Genomic DNA, 13251 nt, shown 5'->3' on the forward strand with positions numbered 1-13251 from the left:
ATCAAACGCCTCTTTGCACTTGGCTCCAAACTCGAAATCAATATATTTCTGTAGTAACTTGGAGAGAGGAAGGGCTATCTTGGAAAAATCCTTGATAAAGCGCCTGTAGAAACCTGCATGGCCAAGAAATGCATGCACCTCTCGCACACAAGAGGGGTAAGAAAGCTGTGAAATGACATTAAGCTTAGCAGGATCTACCTCAATTCCCTTCTCAGATATTATATGACCTAAGACTACCCCCTGCCTAACCATAAAATGACATTTCTCAAAGTTCAGAACAAGGTTAGTCTCTATACATTTTTGTAAAACTCTATCTAAGTTTCCTAAACATGCAGAAAATGATGACCCATATACAGTGAAGTCATCCATGAATACTTCAATACAATGCTCAACCAAATCAGAAAATATGCTCAACATGCATTTTTGAAATGTACTGGGAGCATTGCAAAGCCCGAATGGCATTCTCCTATATGCAAATGTACCAAATGGGCATGTAAAAGTGGTCTTCTCCTGATCCTCAGGAGCTATGCATATTTAAAAATAACCTGAGAATCCATCTAGGAAACAGTAGTGAGATTTACCTGCCAGGCGTTCCAGCATCTGATCTATGAAAGGTAAAGGAAAGTGGTCTTTCCTGGTCGCCTGGTTGAGCCTCCGATAATCAATGCAGACTCTCCAGCTGTTCTGCACTCTAGTGGACAGGAGCTCATCCTTCTCAGTCTTCACAACTGTAATCCCTGACTTTTTGGGCACCACCTGCACTGGGCTCACCCATGTGCTATCTGATATCGGGTAGATGATGCCTTCTTGGAGTAGTTTGGTGATCTTCTTCTTCACCACCTCCAATATGATCGGATTTACCCTCCTCTGGGGCTGTCTTACTGGCTTGGATCCTTCTTCCAGCAAAATCCGGTGCATGCACAGGGAAGGGCTGATTCCAGGGATGTCAGCCAAGGTCCAACCAATAGCCTTTCTATGCTTCCGAATCACATCAAGCAACTGCTCCTCTTGGTCCTCATCAAGCTCAGTGGAAATGATCACAGGGAGCTTCTCACCTGTTTCCAAATAAGCGTATTTTAAATGCTCAGGCAAGGGTTTAAGCTCCAAGGTGGGAGGCTGCTCAACTGAAGGCAGTGCTTTAGCACTTTCATTTGAAATGATTTCTGCAACATTTAAACCACAAGGGTTAGATTCAATTATACTTGCTGTACTCAATGAACCACATTCTAACCTTTTTGATTTTTCAATGTCATTAATGTCAGAAGTTGCAGAATCTAAATCCAGAAAATCAGCAATACAAATATCACACAAAGATGACTTAGTACAATATTCACAATTTTTAGTATCTATGGTATCTATACAATCAGAAAAATTAACGAAAGAGTCTCCTAAAAATTCAGCAAAATTATCATCTATCAAGCTATCAAGAACATCAATGTGAAAAACTGAATGCTCCTCAGGAGAGTGCTTCATAGCATCTAGTATGTTGAAGCGAACCACACTCTCTCCAAACTCCATAGTGAGAGTTCCAGCATGCACATCAATTTTGGTCCTGGCCGTCTTCAAGAATGGCCTCCCCAAGATGATTGGTGCAGCTCGTTTTATTGGCTCTTCTTCTTGCATGTCCAAGATGTAGAAGTCAGCAGGAAAGATCAAGTCATTCACTCTCACTAGAACATCCTCCACAAGGTCGGCTGGATTAGTAGTGCTCCTATTTGCTAATTGGATGATGACACCCGTGGGCTGCAATGGTCCAAGAGACAAAGATGTGAAGATAGATAAAGGCATAACATTAATAGATGCACCTAAATCAAGCATGGCATTATCTATCCTATTGTTTCCTATAGTGCAGGGAATAGTAAATGTCCCTGGATCTTTGCATTTCTCAGGCATGGAAGTTTTCTGCCTCTCAAAAAGAGCTGATACATTTCTCCCCATGTTCACTCTTTCATTACCCTTTAGATGCCTTCTATGAGTGCACAAGTCCTTAAGGAATTTGGCGTACTTTGGGATTTGCTTGATAGCATCTAACAAGGGGATATTGACTTCAACTTTTCTGAAAGTATCCAGAATTTCTTTATCAACCTCTTCTTGCTTCTTGCTGGGCTGAACCATTCTTTGAGGGAAGGGAATAGGAATAGACCTCTCCTCCTGGTCTACCACTTTTGGTTGACATGGTGTGGGCATAAGTGCAGGCTGCTCTTGGCTTCCAACTTCTCCTCCTTCACCTTCTGCAGCTAAAGTGCAACTGGGATCCTTCTCAGTAGGCATTTCTAGCTCTTGCATCACCTTACCAGATCTCAAGGTAATGGCACTCACATTCTTTGGGTTTGTGACAGTTTGTGCAGGGAGATTGCCTGAACCTTGAGATTGAAATTGATTAAGGGATGAAGCAAGTTGACCCATTTGATTCTCCAAGGTCTTGATACTTGCTTGAATCTGTTGCTGGAAGGCTTGACTCTGTTGTTGGAAATTGAGATTACTCATGGTGAGTTGCTTCACAAGGTCTTCCAAAGATGACTCATTCTTTTGAGGTGCAGCGGCTATTGAAGAAGATGCTTGATGGTGCTGTTGAGATGAAGATGATGGATGGTGATGTTGCTAGGCTGAATATGGCTTGCTTTGTCCAGCTTGATGCGGTTGGAAATGGTTGTTAGTTGGTTGGCTAGAGCCTTGATGCTGTGCATTTCCTCCCCACCTTAAGTTAGGATGGTTCCTCCAACCGGGATTATATCTATTGGAAGATAAATCCCAGCTTTATTGTTGCTGCGGCTGCTGAAAAGGAAACTTATTAGCATAAATATTAGCAGCATAAGCTTGAGGATTACCTTCCGAAGATTCAGTTTCCTGCAATGTGGGGCAACTATCAGTGAAGTGATCCGTAGATGAACAAATCCCACAAAGCATTGTTGGAATGGATGAAGGTGGAGGTGTATATGCAGTAGAATTCTTCTGAATGGATGCCAACTATTTTACCATAGTAGCCAACTCATCTAGTTTATGCTCCAGCTTGTGTGAATCTGAAGTTTGAATTTCATTGACACTTCTGGACATAATGGAATTTTGCCTTGTAGCAAACTGTTGAGAGTTAGCTGCCATATTCTCAATGAGGTTTCTAGCGGCTGCGGGAGTCTTGTCAACTAGGGCTCCCCCACTAGCTGCATCGATCATGCTCCTATCCATTGGGTGTAAGCCTTCATAGAAGTATTGGATTAGGAGTTGGTCACTTATTTGATGATAGGGGCAGCTAGCACAAAGTCTCTTGAAACGCTCTCAATATTCATACAAACTTTCCCTCTCCAGCTGCCTAATACCACATATTTCCTTTCTTATTAAGGCAGCCCTTGAAGCAGGGAAAAATTTTTCCAGGAACAATCTCTTGAGGGTGTCCCAACTTGTAATAGAGCCAGGTGGAAGATAATACAACCAGTCTTTAGCCAAATCCATAAGAGAGAATGGAAATGCCTTCAATTTGACATGCTCTTCAGGTACACCTTGTGGTCTCATTGTAGAGCAAACAATATGAAATTCTTTGAGGTGTTTATGCGGATCTTCACCTGCAAGACCATGAAATTTAGGCAAAAGATGGATTAGGCCAGTTTTAAGAACAAAAGGGGCATCCACATTCGGGTATTGGATACATAAAGTCTGGTAGGTCACGTCCGGTGCGGCAAGCTCCTTAAGTGTCAAGTCATTTTCTGCCATTTCTAAAGGTTCAGAATTTAAAGAATGCAGAGAAGAATATATAGAAGATGGAGAAAATGGTGAAGATGGTTCCTCAATATGTGCAGAATTTTGTCTACTAAGGTTCCTGAGATTTCTATGGAATGTCCTATCAATTTCAATATCTGGAGGATATAAATCTCCCGGATTTGATCTGGTCATTCATTAGGATTGTCTATGGAAATTTGAAAAGAAGTAAATTAATGAAGCAGTAAAAATGCAGAAAAATTCAGATGACAATTATGCAGAAAAACTAACATCTAAGTGCAGTAAAATAAAGTATTAACACCAAACAGCAAAAACAGAAAGAAATTGCAAACTAGGGAATGAAAATAGGCAACACACAAACACAAATTCTGCAGAATTATGCAGCAAAAACAGGGTAATTGCAGGAAACGAAAATACAGTGTGGTAACTAAAATGCAAAAATCAGAATTCAAACAATATGCAGAAAACAGCAATTGATTCTACCTAAATGCAAGATATCTCTACTTACCTATGAAACTACAACTATATTAAAGTATTCACAATGCAGAAAACGAAAATGAAAACAGAGCAAATAACATGTTTATGAAAAATCAACACCAATGTCCCCGGCAACGGCGCCAATTTGATGATGGTCTTTTTCGAGGTGTTTAAAAGATTTGTCGTAAATCCTCATCAAAATTTAAACAAATTAATGTAATACTAGGGTAACCCTAGATTGTCTCCCATGAACATTGGTTATTAATCTTCATTAAACATGTTGAAGGCATTAATTAAACAAGCAATTAAATTGGAGGTTTTGTGGTTTCAAATTAAAATAAAGAGCGATGAGCAAATGAGTTTAATTAATTCAAACAATAGAAAACAGCAATCCTTAGTTCATCCACATAGATTCTATCCTCATTCCACTCAAGATTTAACATTCATCCTCTCTTCCATGAATTAGGTTAATTTAACCAGCAAAAATCAACCTTATGGTCCCAAGGAAATTACGCAATTTGTTAGGCTCTAATCTCTCATCCCAAAATTACGCAACCTTAGAATTAAACCTAGGATTAAGCAACCCTTAGTTTAGAATCTCCTTAAAATGAAATTAGGGTTAATTGAGCAATACCCCCCTCATTCACCATTAATTCAATTCAAGAGATAAGGAAGAAGTAATTCATGAAAGAAAGGAATTATATTATCATTAAATTCAAGGAACTCAAGAAGCCATGTGAATTCACTAAGGATTACACAAACTTAGCCCTCCATGGAAATGGGGGTCAAAAACGCAATTAGGAAATGCAGAAAACTCATTAACATTAATGTAAAAGCAAGAGAAATGAGAAACCAAACCCTAGGTTGGACCCTTGGCTGTCACCCAAGGTTGCCCTAAGCTCTGGAAAATATCCTAAATTTAGTAAAGAAGAGAAAAGGTTCAAAAAGTGTAAGTCGTCCCTACCCTAATTTGGTAAAAATCTATTTATACTAAAGCTGGCGCCCTCCAAAGTAGTTACTCTCATTCTTTCATAGTAAACACGCGCAGCATCAGTTGAGTTTTGCCTCTCTGGAGTGATTACTATGAATATTCATAGTAATCACGCGCAACACTGGGACATTTTGGACTCTCTGGAGTTGTCACTATGAATTTTGATAGTAACTACGTGCAGCACCTTCAGTTCTGCATGCTCTGGAGTGACTACTATGAATATTCATAGTAACCACGCGCAAGTTTGGTTGATTCTGGGCTACTGTAGTTGTCACTTTAAGCTTTGAAAGTGATCACTTTGGTCCCTTTGCTGGAAGTGACTTGCTGTAGTTGTCACTATCAATATTGAAAGTAGTTACTTTCACCTCAAATTCCTCAAAATCCAATAATTCTTCAAAATAAGCTTGGGGATTCCAGCCATATTATTCAAATGATCAAAATATGTAAAATAAACTATCTAAATTCACGTAAATTAACAAAAACTAAGAAAGCTATATTATTTAGCCTAATTGGAATATTCATCTTATTTACACTATCTAAGTCTATTCTTTTCTATAAAAAGTAATAAATTCTCTATTAAAATCAAGAATTTAGTTTTATTAAGATAAAGATCACTGTACAAGATATATCTAAGTTCAAAAGAATATTTATTCTAAATTTGTTTTTGTAATCATGAGTTACGGCCAGCACCAAAACATACAGATTTAATTGGACTGACTTAATTGTTGGAGAATCCACAATATTCTCGTCCATGATTTTTTATAAATTGTTCATAATTTCTATAAGTAAGACTGAGTAATGTCTTATCCAGTACATGTATATATACATATACGTATAATTAACCGTAGGTAGTTATTTATTTAAATGTATATAGTTATACTTAACTGTAGAAGTACAACAGTGTTAGTTTATGTAACTTATTAACCGGTATTGCTTAATTGTAAGAACTTTCTTAATTGTACATATACATGTATGTATAATTAACCGTAGGTAGTTATTTATTTAACTGTATATAGTTATACTTATTTGCAGAAGTAACGAACGGTATTAGTTTTATGTAACTTATTAACTGACAAACCGTTGCAACGGACATAGTATCTCAAGACGTTTCCATTAATCGGGTCTATATAAACTATGTGGATCTTCACCTCAGGACATAATATCCCTTTTTGTAGTCTAGATTAGATCAGTGATATCGCTTTTTTTTGTTCTTCTTGAGAATAGATGGTTGAATACATGTCTTCCTCCTTTATAGATTCTACACCTGAGTCTCAACGTTGGTTTCTCTCTAGAGAGGTTCCCTGTTTTAATGGAACCGATGCACAAGGATGGATCTATAAGATATCTCATTTTTTATTTTACTATCGTCAAATTCCGAAAGCTGTATGTGTCAGAGTGGCTTCATTTCATTTGGATGGAGAGGCACTTTCTTGATTTAGATGTATGGAGAATCAAAGTCAAATAATTGGCTGGCACCAGTTTCTCCACGAGGTTAAAGCTCAGTTTGCCCCAACAGTTAATGTTGCAGAAACCCAAGGTAGACTGTCTATTTTGAGACAGTATACTAATACAGTTGCTAATTATATACGCGAGTTTAAGACACTCGCCAAAATTATAGAAAGATCACACGACATTCTTTTGAAGCATTTTATCAACGGATTGCGTTTCGATGTTTGCAATGAAGTCACAACATATCGTCTTGTAACTCTGCGAAAAGCTGTAAATCATGCTCGTAGGTACAACGAGCCACCATCTTTTTGGTATAAGTGGTATATGTGGTTAGCTAAATGGACAACCATAGTCTTCATCTTCCTCCCACTGATGGCAGTAGCAGCAGGTATGATCTATTGGAAGATATTTAGCCAACCCAATTAAGTGTGTTGGTGCTCGTCTACATAACTCTTTGGAACAAAAGTTCTTGTAAAGTGATCTCTAAAGTAATAAATTTTCATTTTCAGTGTTTTTACTAAATTTATATTTTAATTATATTGTGTCGTTACTTCTCGAGGTTAAGTAAGTTTAAGAAAGTTCTTGCAGTTAAACAATACCAGTTAATAAGTTACATAAAACTAATACCGTCTGTACTAATAACTGCCTACGGTTAGGTAGGGTTAAAAAAGTTCTTACGGAAGCAATACTGGTTAATAAGTAACATAAAACTAATACCGTTTCGTACTAATAACTACTTACAGTTAGGTATAACTATGTATTTTATCAACCGTTAACAATATATTTTTAAAAAAAATTAAAATGATGTTAAAATAAATATAATTATTTTATACTTTTTTTTAGTGTTTTATTTTTAAAATATATTTAATATTTATACTAATTATCACTATTATTGTATTATTACTGGTCTTTAGTTACTTGAAATTTTTAGTAAGAATCATATTTATAATGAATAAATTTAAATAAAAATATTATTCAAATATAATATTAATCCTTTTATTATTTAACAGTATATATTAAAACACATTTTTAATAAAAATCGTCTCAAAGAATGTTAAAAGTATCTTGAATTATTTTTTAACTTAAGTTTTAAAAAATAACCTTTAAAAAAACTCGAATATAGTTTTATTTGTAAATTTATGGTATATATTAAAACTCATTTTTAATAAAACTGTCACGGTTGATAAAAACCGTTGCAAAAAATGATAAAAGTACCTTGAATTATTTTTTAATTTAAGTTTTAAAAAATAACCTATAGAAAAGCTCGAATATAGTTTTATTTATAAATTTATCGTATATATTAAAACACATTTTTAATAAAAACCGTCACTAACGGTTGATAAAAACCGTCACTCACAATTGATAAAAACCGTCGCAAAAAATGATAAAAGTATCTTTAATCATTTTTTTAATTTAAGTCTTAAAAAATAACCTATAAAAAAACTCGAATATAGTTTTATTTGTAAATTTATCGTACTAATACTACTTATCTCTGCATAAATAAGTATATATGAAATTAACATGTCATTTTTTTAATATTATTTTTAAATTATGTCTTATTACTTTTTATAGTGTTTATAAATTTATTAATTTAAAAATCTCTTAAAATTTACTCTTTATCTCCTACTATAGTTGTTATATATTTTTGTTTTATACTAAAATAACTTTACTATAGTTATTATATATATTTTAACATTTGATTTAATATTTTAAAAATATAATTTTTATATTTATTATATTTATATATTTTAATATTCTATAATAAAATAAAATAGACATAAATGTTGAATAAATATAATTTTAATGAAAGAAAATTATCTTTAAAATTAAACCAATTAAATATGTAAACAACTTATTAAAAATTAATTAAAGTTGATTAATTGGTCAATCTTCTTCTCTATTAAAATCAAGAATTTAGTTTTATTAAGATAAAGATCACTGTACAAGATATATCTAAGTTCAAAAGAATATTTATTCTAAATTTATTTTTGTAATCATGAGTTACGGCCAGCACCAAAACATACAGATTTAATTGGACTGACTTAATTGTTGGAGAATCCATAATATTCTCGTCCATAATTTTTTATAAATGTTTCATAATTTCTTTTTAACAGGTCCATAGTTTAATTAAGTTTTTATTTAATAAATTTATTTTATACAAGAGTTTATACCATTATTTGGATCATAAAATTTATTAAAATTTAAAAAAAAAGTATGTTTTGATAAATTATACAAAAAAATTTATTGATCCATGTTAAAAATAATTTAACAGGTATTAAATATTTCCATTAGATACATATAAAATGTTTCACATTCTTCCAAAGTGTATGTAATGCATGACAGAAATTTTGATTACTTTAACCATGAGTGTATGCCGATAGTTTATAGCATTGAAAAAGTTTTAAAAAAACAACTGTTAAAACTTCCCGAATAAAGAACAATAGGATTGAAACTTAAAAAAGAGAATAAAAGTTACTTTAAAAAATGAGAAAATATTTTATTCAACTAGTACGAAACAATGTCAACATGTTATTTAAAGTTATTAATACTGTAAAGTTCATTTTAATGTTAACATGCTTTAATTCTTTTATAATAAAAATTTTCAATGCTAAACTTACATTATTTTGTTTAAATTTAGTAAAATAATTTAATCAAATTATTTGTAAAAAAATTATAATTTCAATAATCTAAAGGTGCTTGACAAAACCGTTAGAGAAAAAAACGATCAATTCTAAACAAAATTTGAGTAAATTAAGGTAAGTTTGATTTCTGTTTTCAAAACAATTTTCTGTTTCTAAAAATAAATTCTAATACAAATTTGTTTGGAAAATAGAAAACTGTTCTAAAAACAAAAAACTATTTTGAAAACGAAAAACTGTTTTAAAAACAGAAATTAAACAAATGAACTTAGTTTTTGGAACGAATATTTACTTGCAATTTCATTTTCGAACTACGCGCGCCAGTTTAACTATACCTTACTCTTTGAAATTTATAAATTGAATAATATCCATAACAACTAAATGTAGAGCAAATCTATACGCAGAAAATAATTTTAAAAAATGAATATGTAGGGCTTCATTTGTTTTAAAAAAAAAAAGACACGTTTAACATATTTCTCAAAAAAATTTTAAAAAAATATTTTTCATAATTAAATTTTCTTTTTTGATCAACCCATGATAAATCTTTTTTTTTTATTAATCTTTTTTTATTTTACTAATTTAACTATCACTTAAAAAAATACACTGGGCCCATAGCAATGCTGGTTCAAATTTCTTTTTTAGGGCCTCAAACATTTTGTTGAGCCAGCACTCTTTTGTTGTGCTGAGAGAGCAACCTGTGTTTCACGGGCAAGTCACTTTCACTGTTACCCTGTAAATTAGGGTTTGAATTGTTTGTTTTCCTGTTTCGCTCCATTGAATACCATGAAAAATCGGGTGAGGATAAATGAAGAAGAATGAGGAACTCAGCAACCGATTCGACAAGGCAAAGGAAAAGACGATGATGATGATGAAGAAGAAGAAGATGAAGAACATGTCAAGGTTAGGCGGGAATGGGCTTTCGCTCAACGCTTTTGCTAATGCGAAATCTAAGAACAATCCTTATAACCCATCTCTCATAAGTATGCAACTTTCTCCTTTTTCATTAGGTTGCTTCTTTGTTTTTTTCATATTTCTGTTACACTCAAAGTTCATGAAAAACCATCTTCAATGGAATGGAACCAAGCCGAGTGTTTTTCTTTTAACAGTGTGGTAATAACGAATGTTCTTGTGTAAATTATTACATGAATAAATAAGTTCATTCATATAATAAGTAACAAGAGAAATATTAGTAACAACTCTTTATTATTCGCTAAAATTTATTAAAAATCACGAGTTTCATTGATTCTCACTCGAACTTTTGTAGTTTTTAATGAAGTTTAGTTAATAGCAAAAGAGCACCTTGACACTCCTCAATAAGAGAAATAATAACTTTTAGGACTTGACACTACAATTTTTATTTTTTTGTGTATTCTTAAGGCTTAGTGTTACCTGTGATGACAACGGTAGTAGTTAAGGAGGCAAAACATTTTTAGCTTATCAGACAAATTGGGATGTGTTGCCATATTTTGCATAAGTTCCTTTGTTATGTAATATACTGTTGCACCATTCTCAAGGATTTGTCTCTTCTTTTTTTCTTTTTTTCTTTTTGTCAGAGAAGCAAAGGGAGTTCTATAAGAATGCTAAGAATGTGAACAAGTTTAAGAAATTGTTAAAGCAGCAACACCTGCAGAGTGATCACTGCTCAACCCAGAGTCTTATTGAGGTTTGACTTCTGAGTTCTGATTTGTCTTTCTAGGAATGTTTTAATTTCAATGTTCGAAAGGAAGAATTGAAGCTTAACCTTTGAATTATTGATGTATCTTGTGTTCTTTATGCATTAATAATATTCAGAATTTCAGATGATTGCCAAAGTGGGGCGTAGCTTAAGAATTAGTACTGGTTCTCCAAATTTATGAATTGTGCTATTGATTGTGTATATTCCAGTGTGTATTTTAAAAAACTCTGTTTATTGTGCTTTCTGTTTATTGTTATAGAATGAGAACGAACCTAAAGAGGATAAGGATATGAGTGAGGGGAGAAGGAAGAAGAAAATTAGTGCCTTCAGTTTGGAAGAGTTGTACAAGAAGCAGCATGTGGAGAAAGAGAAAGAAAGGATGGAGAGAGAGGCATTTGTTAGGGCAAAGAAAGAAGAGAGAGAAAAGGCTGAAGCTCGGAGAAAGGCCATGCGAGAGAAAATGCTTAAGAAGACACGAACTGGGCAGCCTGTTATGAAATACAGAATAGAGCATCTTTTGGAGTCCATTCAAGGTTCAAATAAAATCTCAGCTGACAAGAAATCTTGATTTTTGTTGGGGAAAAAAAGGTAGTTGTAGAGAATATCACTTTTATTGAATTTCATCAGCGTAATCACTTTTATACTTGATAAATTTAGTGCTATATTATTGGTAGAACAGTTACTGAGGAACCATGTGCTGCATAAGTGGGAAAATCTGGATTATTGTAAACAGTTGTGCAGTCTTCTGTGCTGTTCATCAATATTTCTATATTCTGTACAAGTATTAGTCGGCATTTTTATGGTCAATAGATGAAATAGTTATCAATGTCATGTTTCTTTCTAATTTTGCATGAAAATGTGTGCCAGTATTTGTTATGTAGGCAGCTGCGATGGATCCGGATTCAGTGCAGTCTGCACGGGAACTGCACCGTGCATTTAGGCAAAATTTTATATTTTTGCTTAAGTGAAAATAAAAAATCACGTAACGAGACGGTGCAGTTAGTGCACTGAATCCGGATCCAACTGCGATCGATGACCGCATTGTAATTTAGCTAGCATTTGCACGAGAATATACTATCCTTTAAATATCATGAATAATGCTTATCATATAAGGATTTGTTGGAGTGGTCCGAATGGACTTTACATATAAAAGTTTTTGATACTGTTTACTAGAAATTATTTTAAAAGTTATATTTAAGGTGTCATTTTATTAGTTGATTAAGTAAAAAAAAAAAAAAACTAAATGTTGTATTAAAGTTAAACTCATCATATAACCACTCTTGAACTAAATGTTATTTTATAACTCAGCATATATATATTAATTAGTGAGTCTAAAACTTCAATACTTATACTAATTTTTTATAAAATATAAGATTAATAATTTAATCATTAATTTGAAGGTAAACTAAGTCAACTTTATAAAATTTATTAAAAAAAATTATTATATAGTTCATTGCATTAATTTATTCCAACAGATAATGTATTTTTAAAATATAAATAAATATTAAATTTTCAAAAATACATTTACAAATGTCTAAATTATATAAAATTTGATATACATAAATAAAAACATAATATAAGGTGATTCAACTATTGTGATTAATTTTAAATTTAATAAAAAATTATTAAATAATATAAGTGTTTAAATTTAGCATTTAGTGTTGATCGATCTTAACTCTATATTAATAAATAACTTATACATTGCACTAACATAAATTTGCCAAAATTTTGAAATATATGTTAAAAATTTGGAGAGATGAATGCAGTTAATTTAAATAAATAAGAAAAAATTATAAATAACTCAAATTTAAAAAGAAAAGAGAAAACTAATAAAAAAATTAATTTGAGAGTATATATATTAGAGATTTAAGAAATCAAAAGCAGACTTTAACTTAAAAAGAAGGATATATTTTATTACATAGATATATATTCACTTTCAAGATCATATTTCATTACATAAAGACAGATATTTTGATTACGGTTAAGATTAAAGCATATATATATATACACATATTTTTTTTTTAGTGATCATGACTTTGCAATTAAAAATTCTAATTTAATCATTTATGTAAGATTCAATGATTAAAAAATATTAATTATGTTTCGTCAACAAAAGACTTTAGAGAATATTGCTCTGTGTTGTATTCTTATAAAAGTTTTTTTGAAATGAAGTTTTCGCTTTGCTTGGGTGGACACCGATGTCAACCGGGGGATTAACTTTTGAGCATACCGTCAATTGAAGATAAATTAACTTAATTGTTTGAATCTATTTTATGGTGTGAGAGATTTTTTTTTAAAAGATCTGTCAA

At 32.2% G+C, this 13251-nt stretch overlaps 1 protein-coding gene and 1 non-coding gene across 2 annotated transcripts; both read left to right on the top strand.

Moving 5' to 3' along the window:
• The first annotated feature begins 3229 nt into the window (after nt 1-3229).
• Nucleotides 3230-3334, top strand: LOC113873946. The gene has a single exon (XR_003506011.1). It is a non-coding gene; the product is annotated as a small nucleolar RNA R71 (small nucleolar RNA).
• A 6695-nt stretch (nt 3335-10029) lies between these two features.
• Nucleotides 10030-11759, top strand: LOC113873270 (stress response protein NST1-like). The gene is made up of 3 exons (XM_027511320.1): nt 10030-10247; nt 10821-10930; nt 11202-11759. The coding sequence occupies exons 1-3, from the start codon at nt 10073-10075 to the stop codon at nt 11508-11510; spliced, it is 594 nt and encodes a 197-aa protein (XP_027367121.1). The 5' UTR covers nt 10030-10072; the 3' UTR covers nt 11511-11759.
• The last annotated feature ends 1492 nt before the right edge of the window (nt 11760-13251 follow it).

This window comes from Abrus precatorius, unplaced genomic scaffold (assembly GCF_003935025.1).
Source record: "Abrus precatorius isolate BTA unplaced genomic scaffold, Abrus_2018 Scaffold7, whole genome shotgun sequence".
NCBI lineage: Eukaryota > Viridiplantae > Streptophyta > Magnoliopsida > Fabales > Fabaceae > Abrus > Abrus precatorius.